This window comes from Strigops habroptila, chromosome 2 (assembly GCF_004027225.2).
Source record: "Strigops habroptila isolate Jane chromosome 2, bStrHab1.2.pri, whole genome shotgun sequence".
Lineage (NCBI taxonomy): Eukaryota > Metazoa > Chordata > Aves > Psittaciformes > Psittacidae > Strigops > Strigops habroptila.
The window spans coordinates 28,719,366-28,735,621 of record NC_044278.2 but is presented as its reverse complement, the minus strand read 5'-3'; the positions used below and the strand labels follow the sequence as shown (position 1 = coordinate 28,735,621).

General features: G+C 40.5%; 1 protein-coding gene across 3 annotated transcripts; it reads right to left on the bottom strand.

Annotated features, from left to right (window-relative positions):
* Window positions 1-65: 65 nt before the first annotated feature.
* On the bottom strand, window positions 66-14,665 carry IFNAR2 (interferon alpha and beta receptor subunit 2). Of its 3 annotated transcripts, XM_030476248.1 has the most exons (10): window positions 14,408-14,665; window positions 12,808-13,143; window positions 11,162-11,258; window positions 7,743-7,784; window positions 7,298-7,427; window positions 6,955-7,118; window positions 4,350-4,522; window positions 3,460-3,622; window positions 2,910-3,028; window positions 66-1,368 (listed from the first exon to the last, which is right to left on the bottom strand). In XM_030476248.1, exons 3-10 carry the CDS (start codon window positions 11,190-11,192, stop codon window positions 685-687), a joined length of 1,506 nt encoding a protein of 501 aa, XP_030332108.1. In that variant the 5' UTR covers window positions 11,193-11,258; window positions 12,808-13,143; window positions 14,408-14,665; the 3' UTR covers window positions 66-684. The 3 variants fall into 3 exon arrangements, with proteins under 3 accessions (XP_030332108.1, XP_030332107.1, XP_030332109.1); XM_030476247.1 differs by lacking the exon at window positions 14,408-14,665 and having other exon boundaries at window positions 12,808-13,430; XM_030476249.1 differs by lacking the exons at window positions 12,808-13,143; window positions 14,408-14,665 and adding an exon at window positions 13,190-13,430.
* Between the last annotated feature and the right edge of the window lie 1,591 nt (window positions 14,666-16,256).

Below are 16,256 nucleotides of genomic sequence, written 5' to 3'. Positions count from 1 at the left end.
CTCTAGCAACTTTTAAATGTCATAAAAAGTATTTTAAAAGTGTAGTATTCAATAATTGCACATAATTATATTAAAAAATTATAAAAAGGTATATTAAATGCCTTGATTCACAGTAAGGAGAACTCTCCTGTAAGACTGAATATTCTTATCTCTGCCCCCATTATTTCACTTGATCAGTTTTCTCTGCACAACTGTAGAACTCTGTTCTCTGACTTGAATACAGCAATCCATCCAGCAAAACAGGTTCCAGAGTAATCCAGCAGCAGGGTGAACAAATAAAAAAAGGAAAATGAAAACAAGTGGTCTGGTTGAGGGATCAGCCACTCACAACCCCTGTACTACAAACTAACTTCTCACTTGAGTTACAGGAAATGCTTGCTTTGGAAGAGCTAAAAGGTGTAGTTCACTATCAAACTGCAAAATGAAGTAACTACTCTTTCTGCTGCATCTGAACACTCATTTTTGTTTCTCTGTGGCTCATCCAACCTGAACCATATCTGCAGCAACCTGGTGAGATCAGAAAAATTGCTGTTAAAAATGAATGTTGTGTGTTTTCAGTGTTCAGGCATATACTCACAGAATGTTAAAAAAAAGAAAAAGAAGATCTGTATGTCAAGTCCATAAATCAATGGTGTTGGACAACATTGATTTGTATGTCATAAAACAATAGTGGTTCTTACTTGTTCATCTTCTTATGTATTCATTTTTTGGGTACATATCTGAATCTGATAAGTCACTTTCATCAGAGGAAGGAGAGGAGTTTTGCCACTCGTGAGAGTCATTATGACAGTGGGGTTTCTGCACACTTTCTGTGTCATCCAGGAGTTTTGCTTCAACAGCATGAGTACATTGCCAATCAGCTGCATCTTCTTGGGAAGAAAGAAGAGCTGCAGAACTATCCACATTCTCTTCAGAGGTTCCCAACAGCACAGTTTTTAAGTTAATGGTAAAGCAAGCACTGTCCCTTGGCCTCGAAGAATAGTTACAATTTGCCTCAGAGAAAGGATTAAGCAACTCTCGACTTGTGACTTTGTCTTCTTCAATGCCCAACTCTTGCTCTTCAACATCTTCTGGGTCAGTGCCTGGATTTTCACTTGCCTGGCTGCTGCTGTCATCACACACGCTATTTGTCGAGTACTGCACGGATGCATCTGGCATGCCAGAGGAATGAGGTACTCTATTTAAGATATCACGCCTTGTATAGTCATGATTACTTATGACATCACTGTCATCGCTCTCATCTTCATCGCTGACATCACCACTGGATTCATTTGCCTTTTTTTTAACCTCTTTGTAAATGATCTCTATAGAGGCTATTTTTTCAGATTCAAATGTCCAAGGTGGATAGGCTAACCTCCTGATGAATACCTAAAAGAACAAAGCAAATAAATAAAAGATCAGCCAAATTAGCACACATGCAAAGTTTGAAAAAATACCCCCAGTCACAAGCTCGTCAAACAAATTATTCCTTCCGTGCCACATTTTTGGCTTTTTCTGCAGACTTCAGGGCTCAGCTTTACTCTGAACCTCTGCATGACTTGGCAAAGTCATGTTCAGCAATCTTAGGGATGTGAAGGTAAGGACATAGCCAAGGACAGAAACACAAGGAGTTGATACCAATCTGCTCCAGCTAAGTTTGTAGAAAAAGAGAAAATATTTATGCTGAAAATCTGCATAGAATTAAAAGAAGTCAGAGACAAATAAAATAAAATAAAATAGGCAAGCCAACAAGTCCCAGGAATCTTGTTATTTTTGTGGGAAATTTAGTGGCAGTTCAGTCTCTTCTATTAAAATAAAACAAAAAATAACTGACTCAGGACTGGCTTCCTCAAGCATTAAAACATAGCACCTGATCACAGAAAAAGTTACAGAAAGGTTATTCAAAATAGTGGAACAATTTGAGTGATATATTACCTTTCTTTCATTCTTAAGTACTCTTCCTTAGTCAGGGATGTTTTTGCCAACCACTCACTACATGTGACTGCTGAGAATACCTCAGCATTTGGAAGGTGATGCTGTTACTGTTTGCCTGGTGCACATGCACATCCTGCCCCTTACCCCCAGCCCAAGAAAGTTTTCTTCCAGAGCTACATTGTTTCTCTTCTTTTCCTTTGTTTTTTATTTTCATCCAACTCCACTATTTGGGGAGATCCCAACAGCCTGGTCCAGGAGTTAGTTTCTAAGGTGCTATGTCAAGCTCTAGATTCCAGCAGAGGTAACTTGCATATGAATGTCCTTTTTTTTTCTTACTAAGCGTTCTGCTATCAGGCATCCTTTTCACTATTGCCTGTGTACATCAGAATACAGTAATAAAACATTACTGAGATGGGAGAAAGAAGACAGGTGACCCAGAGAAGTGATCCTGAACTTGCCAGTAACACCTCTGGAAGTAACAACTAGGATTCTTTTCTGGCAGGGACATATCTGCACATAACTGCATCCCAATCTACAGTACAAGACACCTGTGAAACTGGAAGTTTGGGGACCTGCAAAGTATATCTGCTTTCAGTAGATTTTTCTAGTCGGACTTTTCCTTTGACTGAGAAGCTACTGTTGATGTTACAAAGCAGACTCAGGTTTCTGTCCACATCTACCCTGCACTGTGGTGACCAGAAACAGATATACTTCAGGTGTGGCCTGACAAATACTGAGTAGGGTAGGATGATCTCTATCTCTGTTAGTAGCTTGTCACAGAAGTAGCAAGAAATGGTTTTGGAAAAGCCTGAATATTTTTTCCATAATCTATAGGCTGCTGCATCTTGTCTGTTCTATCTTTGACATATGTAAGCCGCAAATTAAAACATTATATGTACTTATATAACTTGCACCTAATGCACAGGATTAGAAATTTCAGAGGGTAAAACTTCCTCCTCCCAACCAGGAAGGTTAAATATGGAATTAATACATACCAAAGTACGTGGAAGTAATTTATTTTGAAGAATATAGCCTCCTGCATGCATACATTTCAGGGCACCAGCTAACATCAGTGAAAAACATACAGCACATGTGATTACAACTGTATGATAATCTGCAAGTGAAAAAAACAAAACAAATTAACATACATAAATGAAGTTTCCAGTAACCACATTTCATATTTCACATTCAGAACAGCTATTTAGAATCACAGAACCTCTGTGATCAGAGGTCGTCTGGTCCAAAGTCAAAACAAGACCAAATCTCAGATTCAGGAATTAAAAAAGAAATTACAGCATCATTGATAACTATTTATGCAGGTAGTGGAGATTTGTATGGCTTGCAGGATTAAGAATAGATCTATAGCCCCAAAGTGGATGGCGTTTTATGTTTCACTTAAAAATCCCCACAATGTTTATCACTCAAAAGGTACTTTCTCTCTTACTACTTTTAGGATTAATTGACTTGTAATTCTTCCTATGTAAAAAGAAAACACATGCACCTAGTTAAGCCACACAGTCCATTCCTGCACCACAGCACAGTTACCTTGTTGAGCTACAGAGTCTGCAGTTACACATTTCCAGGCTGACGGGATGGAATGTTTGTTTAGAGATGCAGTGACCATAACAGACACACAGTAATTTCTATTTGGATACAATTCTTCAATGACAGTATTAAAAACATCTTCAGTGGTTTTCTCACGTGGCCTCTGCCATGAAAGACAATGTTTCAAAGTTAGCTATGTGCCTGAAAAGAGATCCCCAGCCACTGGTGAAACTGCAAAGATTGACACAGTAACTCAGTGGTTTACCTAGGCAGCTGCTTCATCTCTAGTTGTAGCTGATGTCAAAATGCCTACCTTACATCTGTTTGTGAACATCGTATTATTAAAGATAAATTGCCTGTTGTCTCCAACTGTTGGTCACTGTATGTCCCCTTGAAGTAGCCTCAGATAGATTGTACAGATTTGAAACTGCAAGTGGTATTCTGATTCAGAAATCAGAGGGAAAAAACATCCATGGCAGGAAAGTTGTGGTCCTTCTGTGTCTCCTGGCAGGACGAGTTAGATTAAATTCCCAACAGGTACCTGTCTGTCCTGCTGTTCACAACTTCCAGTACACCTGCTAGTGTGCCTACACCTGCTAGTAGTTTCTGCTAAAATGTCTTTCCTTTGTCTTCCCATGGAATAACCACTTGAGCCAGTGCTCTGTGCTTTATTTCAAGTAAGGATACAGGACAACCAGTACTCCTCTTCTAGGCCTGCTACTCTGCAGTAAAAGGAAACAGGTTATGATGGCCATTCTCTTTGTTTCCTTCTAAGTATCTTCCATTCATATATTCACATATTTGCTTCTGTGAATCTGCTAACCAGCAGAGCCATTTTATGCTTTCTATATTTCTCCCCTAAAGTACAAATAAAACAAAAAAATCTTTACCTTATGCTCTCCATCAAGTGTTTTCAGTGTTATATCATAATCAAGCTCTTGATATATATCAATTAAAGACAGTAGCTTTTCATTTTCTCTCAAGTAAGAGGTTGGCAGCTTTATGGTGACATTTATGCAGTTTAGACAGGAACTGATATTAACTTCTGGTGGTCCCAGGAATGCTATTGGGGAAAAAAAAAAAAAAGAAAAAAAAGGGGAAAAAAATATACACTATGTATTCAGTACCACTTATATTTTGGTGACAGACATACAGCTGACTAATCAGATTCCAGAGCATTTCACTGCTATAAAACCACAAGGCCTTGCAACATTGAAGTTCCACAGTCAAAGAGCCTTTTCCCACATGACTAGATTTTAAAAACAGAAAGCAGTGGAGCAGAGGGAAGAGGCAGAAAGGTGACAAAGGCTTTGCTTCAGCTCCACAGAGATGTGAGCTTTTTATCTGTTTGAGAGGAAAGCTAAAGTTAATGTATAGGAAAAGCTGATTACTTTCTTGCTCATCATCACCTTCTAGTCACTCTCTGGAAGAAATCTTTGTACAAATTCAGTGGTGTTTAGCCCTGCACATATTCATGCTAGTTGCAAGGAAGGCTATAGGGCTAAACTTAACAGCTGAGCTCCAAATACTAAAACTCTACTGAGAGGGGGACAGAGGACCTAGTGAAACACAGTTACACTTCTGTGAGGCTTCCACTGAGTTCAAAGTAATTTCTGAAGCTCAGGTTCTCAGAACATGCATGTGTTCCAAGAGCTATGCATGCTGATTGTCTCCTCTCTCCAAAACTACATATCCATCAATATCAGAGGAACTTCCATAGTGAATCAAGTCTAAGATCTTCTTTCCTCCAACACAATAAAGGAGAAGGAATTTTGGAAAACAGCAGGAGAACAAACTATGTCCATAAACCTCAATTTCTGTGTAGCACATTGGGGGGGAAAAAACCATCAAAATTTAGAGTTTGCATTTCACTTTGTCTTTTCCAGAGGCATGTACATTTTGATCAAGGTAGAGACTGGTTTGCCAACCTCTGCAAAATTCAAAAAAGCAACACACATTTGCTAACTACTTCTGTTCCTGAAACAGGGTAGAAAGTAAAAAAAAAAAAAACCCAAACCAAACAAAAAAAACAACCCCCCCAAAAAAAACCAAAACCAAAAAAAACCAAAACGAAACCCCAAAAACCAAAACCCAAACAAGTTTGATACTTAAAACAAATGCGAGCTTTCATCTGCTCCCAAACAGGAAAGCATGTTCTAGTCAAATGGTTACACACTTATTCCTTTCTCACCTTTTAAGTTACAAATAAACATTAGCTTAAATCTGGTTACAGCCAGCAGTGTTTTTTTCTCCTGGCTCTTTGTTTATGCCGCCTTTCTATCTTTGCTCAAATCCATCTGTCAATGGGAGCGAGATTCCACCATAAGTATTTGAAGGTAGCCATCAACTACACCCAGTAGGAAAATATCTCAGAATACTGATTCTTTCCTACTCAGGCATTGCAAAAGAAGAAAATGCTACAGGGTTCATCTAAGTCCTGTGCCCTGGAAAACGTGACTTCACTCGATTGCTTATGGTTTGAACTAAAGAACTGCTAGCAAAGCATCCAATTTCAATTTACAAGTTTCCAGTGACGGACAACCAGTCAAAGCACCTGACAGTTTGTTCCAGTGGTCAATTCAAAATATGCCTCTTGTTCCTAGCTAAAATTTAATCTAGCTTCAGCTTCCACTCAGGGCACGCTGTTATGCTTTGTTTTTGAGACTGAAGAAGCTTGCCACCATATTAATTACTGGTCAATGGACCTTCTGATCCTTCTCATTTAATAAACTAACTGCTGAAAGACTGAAGACCTCCACTTTAGAGGAATGTTCTCAAATCCTTCAGTTATCCTTGTAGCTATTCTCCCCATCCCCTCCAATTTTTCATCATTTCGAGATTCTAAGTGGATACAGCAGTGGCTAACTCTGTGCCAAATTTAGGGGTAATATGACCTATTTCTCCTCCATAGTCCTCCAATTGTTCCTCAATCTCTCTCCGTTACTTCAAAACTGAATACTAAGCACAACTAAGGGTGAAGCCACCTCTGGCATTAGAAGATGTCACAGCTAATAAGCATCTTCTTTCAGCAAGGAAAGGGAAAAGAGCATGTCGATGCACAAAGAAGTAAATCTCTTCCCCTATACCTAGTGCAGGCACAGTATTTCTTTAACTCTTAACATTGATTACTTGAAGACAAAAAAAAAAAAGTTTTGTGGGTTAAATTATGTATCTTATGCATTTAGAGATTTTTGCTTGTCAATGCTTCATATGATCCTATTTCCTCTATACTTACACATATATTTTATTTGAAAACCAGAGCCTTGTCCATTTACCAGTACTGCTACTGTAGACACTAATTTTAGAAAGCTATCTATATATTCTGTCTTGTAACTGACACGTGCTAGATTATATACAAATCCATCTTTTCTTACATGAAAGAATAAACTACTGACCCAGTTAGTTTGCAGTATCTTAGTGTAAAGCTAGCAGAATATCATTTACACATGAGCTATGAATAAAAACTACTAAAATGAGCAAATGCAGAGAACTTACTGTCAGTAACTGGCACAAAATGAAGTACAGGAGAATTGAATTCTTCATTTCCTACACAGCTCTGAACCAATGCAGAATACTGAGTGTTCACCTGTTTAAAATCATCTGTCAGATTACAGGAGAGTTGTGTAATATTTGAACATTGTTTAGCAGTCTTCCAGCTCCTGTAAATCAAGACAAGTTAAAAAAAGTTCAAAATAATCTATCTGGGTGTTCTGGTATAAGAAAGTATGGGAGAGGAAGCATTTCTGAGTGGAAAACCAGACAAACAAACCCCCTCTAGACTAGTATTTTGAGTTGATAAACATTAAAAGTAAAAATTGTGTCATAAAATATGACTTGCCTGCGGTCAGTGTACAGCACACGATAGTATGTTGGCATAGTTGGATCACTTTTTGCCTGCCAGGACAAAATGTGCTGAAAATTGTAAGATTCCATTTGTAGGTTTTGAGGTGGCTCTCCCAGAAATCTTTCTAGAAAGGGAAAAAAACCCCAGAAACAATCAGTATGTTTGGCATATTGTTTGCCATATGAATGGCAAAAAACCGTGAGATTGCAACAATTCTAATACATAAACCCAATTAGAGCAGCCCAATACTTGCCCCAAAACAAAGCAACTATAGAAGAGAATTCAGCACAACAGAAACAATAATGCAAAGGACTGTCCCCTCCCGTGTTAAGTTCTTCCTTCAAAAAGCATGAAGCTTTAAAATTATGCTTGGTAATATTATGCAAGTTTTTTGAACTGTGTTAGGAAAAACATTTGAAAGACAATAAAAGCCTCTTACCAGGCAAGCTGCGACAAGCCATGGACAGAATGCTGATGAACACTGGAAAACGAAACTATGTATTAATGCATTTGTATGTCTACAATATCTCATTACTAGCCTACTATTGGCAATATTAACTTCCAACAATTAGAGACAATACACAGTATTCCCTCAGTGGAACTGTTTCTTTCTTTCACATCTTCTTCCTATGACTTTCCCCCACTCTTCCCTCCTTCCTCAGAGTACGAGATGACCCCTTCCAACCTCTGTCATTAATTGGAGGCTCCCAGGAGCTAGTTTTTTGATAACTACGCTTTGGGCTTTTGCTGATCCCTGCCAGATGAGGTTCATCACTCAGTGTGAATAAACGTTCTTAAGATGTTCTTATCAAATATTGTCTTGCAGGATTCTGACTACATTTCGGGTAGCTCACTCTGCCTATTAAACAGCATTTTAAGTCATGACAAGAATCTTAAAACTGGTCTTAAAACTAAATCTTAAAACTTACTGCTTGAAGAACATTATCGAATCATCTTCACAGATGCCCTTCATTGCTAAATGTGGGGAGTCCTCAAACCTGTAGTTTAACAACTTTGGTATATCACCCACTGTCTTCAGTCAGCTAACACCTGCAACTCCCTATTTCAGGCTCTATTTTGTAACTCCCTCTCTATTTTGTGTCCTGAAATGCTACAGAAGTAACATTTCCCTGTGGTGTTTAACTCTACAGCATTTTAATATCTGCCTGCAAAAGAACAGAAAGAACACCACCAACAGATGCCACAACACTTCTGTCACAAAATGTGGTTAAGGTCACATTCAGACTGTTAGTCAGGCCTACTACCCAGGTAAACTCTTGAACCCAGCCTTCTTGCAGATCTTGACATTCTAGAGGTGCCACATCTTCTTCTATAATGTCTGTAAGAGACTGTTCATCCACGTTCTCGCTGTATTCAGAATTCTTTTCTTTGACCAACCCAGTCTTGCATCATTCATGTATTTTCAGCACAGTGCTTCGAGACACTCTTAAAATAATTGTTCTGACCTTTCTTTTTTCCTCAAAATCCTTAATTTCCCTTTCATTTCCTGACTGCAACAAAAATAAACTTCCTGTCCTCATTTTAAAGGCATTTTGTGGCCTATCTTTCTACTGATGAGATGCCAACTCCCACATTTAGTTGGCCAAAGAAGTTATTAGTTTAATTTCAAACACACGTTTGTTCTCATGCCATAGACTAATTTCACAGAAAAATCTGCAAAATTACTCCATTGTTTTCCCTAAAACTCTTCTCCATGAACTCTCTTCTGTCTTAACACCTAAACCTTCTACCCAAAAATATGACAATACCCAAAACACCACTGGCCTGCTATGTCTGGTGAACTGTGCTGATTAATACTGACTTAATGTTTTCTTTTATTCTCCTAATCTCACTTAGAATGGTAACTTCTGTAGCATGACAAATGTCTTCGACTTTACATTTATACAGCAACTAACACAGCAGCACTCTGGTCCACAACTGACGTTCTCAGGTGCCACACTGTGATAAATAACAGAACTACTTGACATGTGCCACAGTAAGAATGATGACGAAAAGATGAAGAAATCTGGGACATACCTCATAAAAAATTAAAACAATCTTTATGGAGATCTACAAATAATGGGTAAGACAGAGCTATCACAGAATGGTTGAGGTTGGAAGGGACCTCTGGAGATCATCTGGTCCAAGGCCCAAATTATGTGAATCATAGTACCAGAGTACATATTCCTGGTCAAGTAGAGGGGATTCAGAGTAGTATCAGGTCAGTGGGAACTGTCCTGTCCCAGACACACTGGGAGAATTTGCTAATGGATTAATGCAGTTATTTTACAATCCTTGCCTCCTTTTGCAGAGAGGACTGGAAGAGGAAAGGAAAAAATTCCTGCTCAATTAATTAAAGAGATATCTGCACCAAATCTTTATGGCTGCAGAGAAGTGTCTTAAAAGACGACCTTTAATTAGCAGTGGACACACACAGAAGCACGCACAAACACACTTGGGCACTAAGCTGGTTGAAATCATTTGGGATGGATACTTAGCCAACCATCTCTTATAAATCTGGCTCTTCAGATATCTGTCTCACAAACATCAAACTATGCTCCCAGCATCCCTTCTGAAATTAGATGCAAAGAGATTAAGCAGCTCAGTTGTGAAAATATAAATTTGCTGCATGTGCAACTCAAGATAGAAAACTCGTCTCTCAAGTTTCATTTTGCCATCCAAACCAGAGACATCCTCTTTTTTGCATGTCTTCCTTCAGTACTTGTCCTTCTACATTATTACTGAGTAATAAACACCTCCTTAGAGAAGTGCAGATAAAAGTAGAACAACTGATTTCCTGTCATATAGTAACAGATCACCTATCTGGAAAAAACATCCAGTGGGTGTGAATAACAAAGCAATACTTTAACAGTTATTATTCTTTACCTGAAACACAACCTCAGATTTGTGATCATTTGTGTGAGGAATTCTGCCTTGTGCTAACAGGCACACAACCTTTACCACATTAAGACTATTCCCATTATAGAAACAGGTAGTTTCAGTGTACAGACTCTAGTAATGACACACTTCCGTGGAGCAAGCCTTTCAGATTAGGAGATGTAAACAGTCTGTTGTCATTCTCACACCAGCCACCTCACATGTGTCAGCTGTCTTGCCAATATATTTCCTGCCAACAGAATGTTTTTCTATTCAAGGATCCTCAGATTAGACAGGCAATTTTATGACGACAACAATTTTATGTCAATATTTGTGATTTTTAAATGCCTCTCTGCTCTCAAAATCAAATTCCATTCATCTAGAGTTCAAGCCACCTCAGAACTTTGTTTCAACAAACATGCTTAGCAAAGATAGTTGGAGAGTTGCAAAATTTTGTAGGTTACATTCTTACATAAGAGACACAGACAAGAAAAAAAAAATCTTAGACCAGATAACAGGGAAAATTAAGACTGGAGAGATAAAGATGGTTTGTAAATCAAATGTGGAACTTTTTTTACCATCTTTTTTACAGAATTAAATGTTCCTAGCAAATCAGTTTCTCTACAACTACGCCTCAGCTAACAAGCTATGCCTGTTGTGCCTGCTAATTCAGAAACTAAGGAATCCTGAAAAAAGCTAGAATAAGAGATGAAAAACAACACATCCAACTAAGAGTTCACTGGACATCTATAGGCAGAATGCAGTATGCTGTGTCAAAGCACTTCTTTATTATGCGAAAAATCCAGGTTTATGTATAGAATGGAGTGTGTAGAATGTAATACACTAGATTCTTGATTCTGTGAATTATTCCAGGGAGAGCTCTACAAGATGATGGTATCTTACTTCAGTAACTCAGGAGGAGCGTTAGGGAAAAATTAGCATTATTACTCCTATTACAATATAAAGGTACAGGCAACTTACCAAGTTGATAAAAATGCATCGGTACATCCATCAGTGTTTCCACAGCAATTAAGAAATATAACCTACTGATTGCAAAAGAAACATTTTGCTTCTGTACCTGCAAATAGATGAAAACCAACCACAATCAGCGAATCACCTTAGTAAGTTACTTGCAAGGAAAACAGGTTTATGTACAGTTACTTTAACCTCTTCAACGTCTAGGGGGAGACAGAGGTACTGAAACAGCTACTGCTATTGGGGGGTGGAGCAAGGATCCTCACATCAGACAAGCAACTTTATGACAACAGTACTTTCCTTTTTTTCCATGGAAAGGTCTTTTACAATCTTAAATGAACACAGAAAACACTGTATGATTAGTTGTACTAATATTGCATGAAATAGCATCTCAAAATTCTATGCCACTCACTCCAATTTATTAAACACAATGTAAATAAACACTACGTGGCTTTATTTCAAATATAACAAGAGCTTATCACTGTTGTAAAAATTGTTTCCAGAAAGAGGGTAGATCAAGAGGGAGGTTAGAAAAAAAAAACCCACCCCAATTATAAGATTATTAATTATGAAGTTTCTGTTACAATTTTTTAATACAGAAGATCCATTAAAATGTTTCCTCTCCTTGATGTTGTTATTTTAGTTTATTTATTATCCTCACAGCATTAATATTGGCAGGATCTGGTTTCTAATTACAGGCAAAGTATAAAGGAACAACTGTGAATCTATAGATGGCTGGGCAAGGGTATAACTATTTCCAAAGAATCTTCTCCTCAGGTTTAATAAAATAAATGTTTTTTACATTTAAAATTATTTTTTAAATACAATTTAAATTATTTTCTCTGGGAAAAAAACCCAACCCAAAACCAAACCACAGCTTAAAATTTAAAATCATGACAAAGCATACTATGGTCAAACTTAACACAGTGTGTTAAAATCTGACTGGAGATGTCAATCTTCCTCTATTCAAAGTTTTAGCATGACTATAGGAAGCCACTAGATAAATGTTGAAAACCTGTATCCATGCAAATGATAATCATCATTTCATAGACAAAGAGAATGTTCTTTTCATTTCAGTTTGGTTCATTTATTAATCTATTCAAGCACAAGGAATATTTAGGAGATATAAAATACCAGTCTTCCTCTTTTCAAAATTAAAAATTATGGATAAGAAGATAAAATTTACTAGTCACAACATCTTTACGTTTATCACTGATATCAGCAAACTAGAAAGCAATTAAGTCACATACCTATCAAGTCCATTTAGTCTGGGCACTAGTGAATATGACAAGAAAAAAATCATTTGACTTTCTCATTCGAATCAAGTTTACAGGTTACACAGTGTGTGTATATACAAGTATATATATATGAAAAATAATCTTCCTACTTCAACAAGGTTAACAGCTTTGTTCAGAAGTCACACAGAAACATAGTGCCAAACAATGCTACTTTCACAGTCACTTTAGGGAACAGTTACAGCCCTGGCATTTGAATTTTCAGGCTGTTCAGAATTTTCTCTTAAGGGGAAAATTTTGAGGATCCCGAATTCACTGAGCAAAATATTACCTTTACGTCTTAATCCTTGCAATTAATCATAAACCGTGTTCAAAACACTCCATATATGGTATTATGCAATAGATGTATTTGCGTACCTTTGATCCTTGCTGTACATGCTGTCATGAATAACAACTATCCCACTCTTGGAATCTGAAGTGACTCCTGTATGGCTCTGTATGCTGAACACCACATATATCTTAAATGATGCATGTTCAGTGCCAAGTTATGTGTTTAGCACCATAGAATATTTAAACAAAACAAAAAAAAAAACAAGTGAAAAGCCTGAGGTTTATCTCAGAGTCTGCACAGTCGTTCACATGTGGATGTCATCCGCAGATCTACCAACGCCAGTGAAATTCCAGGGGGAAACCATTTCTGTCAGAACTCCGATTAGCTTTTGTTACTCTTCTTTTTCAGATCCCCAGCAATTCCTGGAAAGAAGCCAGGGAAATACTAGTGAGTCCAGCCCTCACTCACCTTATCAGCCTGGGTTCACAGTAACTCCCCTCCGAGCTGCTTGAAGCACTATCAAAACTCAGCTTCGCTAAGTCCTGAACTGGAGTTCAGGCTGGCTTGTTCTGTATTTGCTTCCAATCAGACAAAGCAGGTTTTGAAGTTTTGAAAGTCACTGGCTTGTATTTCAGAAAAGCTCCACATCAGTAAAGCAGAAAACACGCCCTATTATTTGAAATAAGCAGATGATGTATTTATTTATATAAATTACTTATTGGAACATTGGGAGAGAAATAGAGAGAGACAAAGACCACAGAAGACGTTTCAGGCAGAGAAGTCAGCAGAGAAATGTTCTAAATCTACGCACAGGTACACAACGTATGGACTAACTTTACTACTGAGACCATGTGAACTAGGGAATCGCGCTGTGGGTTGTAGTATTATGCCCACGCTGTATTCCTGGCTTCGCTGGGGGACTTCGGATAAGTTGCTTCTAAGGATATTGAAAAAATTTAACCGTAATAATCCAAGTCCGTTAACCAGAAGCCCATTTTCCATACACTGCCAGCAGTGCTCCTGCTGAGCCAGACATGCCCCTGGAGCAGCCAGTGTGGGGCATGCAGCATTAAAACAGGGACGGACAGACAGACTCCTCGGCTGCGCTGTGCCGCTCCAGCACGGCGGGGGGGACACAACGAGACAGCACCGTTGCCAACAAGCTTCGTCAGGCTCTACCGCTGCCCATTTCTCCTTACAGGTTTCTGTCCTACACGATTACCTACAACGCAACTCACGGGCTATCACTGGGGTCGGTTTTGCAGCCAGTGACACCGCTGAAGGAACGATCCCAATAACTCGCTGTTTTTAGGTGCGATGCCGCCGGTATTACACAAGCCGTGCCGCGGGGTCACGGATTTGGGCCAGCAGCGGCCTCCGCTACGCGCCCACCGAAGCGCTAACAGCAACCAGCGGCCTTTCCGGGAAATCCCCGCAGCCCGGGACACCGAGCCCGGCGCTCACACGCACCTCCCCTCGTTGAGGGAGAGCGCGGAGCACACCGCGGAGCTCCGCCAGGCCCGGGCCCTGAGAGGGACTGGGGTCCGCCCCGGCCCTCGCACCGGATGCTCTAACGGAATGGCTCCAACAGCCATAGCACAGACGAGCACCCCCGCGCCACGGGCAGCGACCCACTAGGAGAAACGGGGGTGGGACACGGCACGCTCCGCCGCCTCCCAGCCGTACCTCACAGCAGGCGCCATCCCTGCGGCTCCGCTCCGTGCCGTCCACCCTGTCAGGCCAAGGGCCGCGCCGCCCGAGAAATGGCGGAGGGGGCGCTGCGGAGCGCGGCCGGCCCCGCCCCGCCCGGCGTCCCGAGGCGGGGGTAGGGCAGCCTGCGGCGGCGCCGCCGGTGTCCGTCAGGGCCCTCGGGCGCTGGCCTCAGGGCGCCGCTTCGTCCGGAGCGGGGTCCGCGCCTCGCCGCTGGCCGGAGGCTCCCCTGGCGAAGCACAGCTTCCCTCCCCGCACCCGCGGAGAGCGCTTTCTGCCCTTGTTTCGCTTTTACCCGCCTCTCCCTCCTCCCTCCAGCGTTCAGTGCGTGTTGTCGTGAAGGAAGTCTCTGAGGAAGGGTGCGAAAGCGCTTGCTGATCTCCTTGCTCCTTAGTGTTGAGGGAGCGCGGTGCTGCTCATAGGGGTTTTGTAAATATTTGCCTTAATGGGCGCCGAAATGGGTAAGATGTCCTCTGTCGTAGTGTTTTCTGACAGTGGAAACAGCAATTAGGTGGCATTGAACACAGCCTGTACCATGTCATGTGAGGGGTCCTCATGAGAAGATCTTGGTGCCTGCCTGAGGTGAGCAAGGTGTAAGAAACCAGGTCTGCTTAGTGGCCATGTCCCACTGGACCTGCAGCCCCAGTGACTACCCCTCCTCGTCCATCGGCCTCCATTTCTTCACTGATGGAGACGTGTAATTTTAGGAGTTGTTTGGCAGTTGGACAGGAGGTGATGCTGCACCTCCTTAAGCCATACAAAGAAAAGCAAACCTGAGTTTTCCAGTTTCCAGTTTCTGTTCAAGGCTGTTTTACCGGTGAGGCCTTTCTAATTTTTGTTAACTGTTTGGGTTTTGTTTGGGGTTTTTTGGGGTGTTTTGTTTTTTTTTTTTTTTCTTTAAAGAGTTGTCTTAACCAAAATATCTAATTTCCTGCCATCTTTCCAGAAGCTCCCACAAAGCTTTCTGCCTGTCAGATGAATTCACTGGCTCTTGTGGTCACCCAGCACGCAGTGAATCCAGTGAATCTTCTGCCTGACCTAGGTACAGGAGGGATAAAGCACCCTTCCAGTCACTAGCTTCGTTGTATGCAGGAGAGGGAGGTTGAGAGGAAAAAAACTTAAGCGAGCAACGACAGGAGGCAACAGAGTTCAGCAGCTTTGGCTCACGCAGGCATCGGCTATTTTGCTTTTGACTCTTCAGACACAGGGACTCCTTCACCTTTTTGCTTGTCTACATACCTGGTAATGAGGGAGCCAGCAAAAAGGAGATCATGTTACGGGCAATTGTTATTTACCAATATTCGTTAAGGGTAAAGGGAGAAGAATTTGGCTGGGAGGAGTAAGGACACCAACCTTCAGCCTGAGTGACTGGAGGGTATGGGAAGATTATTATTTCATAGGTGAGATGACTAAGGCATAGGGGTAAGAAGGTCTGTTTTCAAAGGTACTCAAACCTTCCAACCCCCCAGTAATTTTAGGGTGAGTTACAGGTTGTGGGCAGTTTCTGTATCTAGGATTAAAGTAAAAAATGACATGTCCAAGTTTATCCTGTATGTTGGTGGTGAAGGAGACCTAGAACTTAGTTTTAACAAATTTTGGTCAAGTCAGCAGGTCATAGATATTACCATTATAAATTGCCTCCCATAATGATCTGTCTGTGACTTAAAGGTAAATGTATCTGTGAATGCTGAAATACTACTTCCACTCCTAGCTGTTCCTGATTCTAGCACTCAGCAAAGGACTCTCACTCAGGTGCTGACCCAGTGCAGACAGGGAGAAGGGTAGGACTATGGAGCGAGGAGCAGTGAAGATTCAGCTAGCGCAA

Coding starts and splice junctions, on each gene's coding strand:
- IFNAR2 (XM_030476248.1), bottom strand. CDS start 11,192: ATGGATGTACCGATGCATTTTTATCAACTTG. Junction 4,523..6,954: donor TTTTGTGCCAGTTACTGACA/GTAAGTTCTCTG, acceptor TTTCCCCAATAG/CATTCCTGGGACCACCAGAA. Junction 3,029..3,459: donor AGACTCTGTAGCTCAACAAG/GTAACTGTGCTG, acceptor TTTCACTTGCAG/ATTATCATACAGTTGTAATC.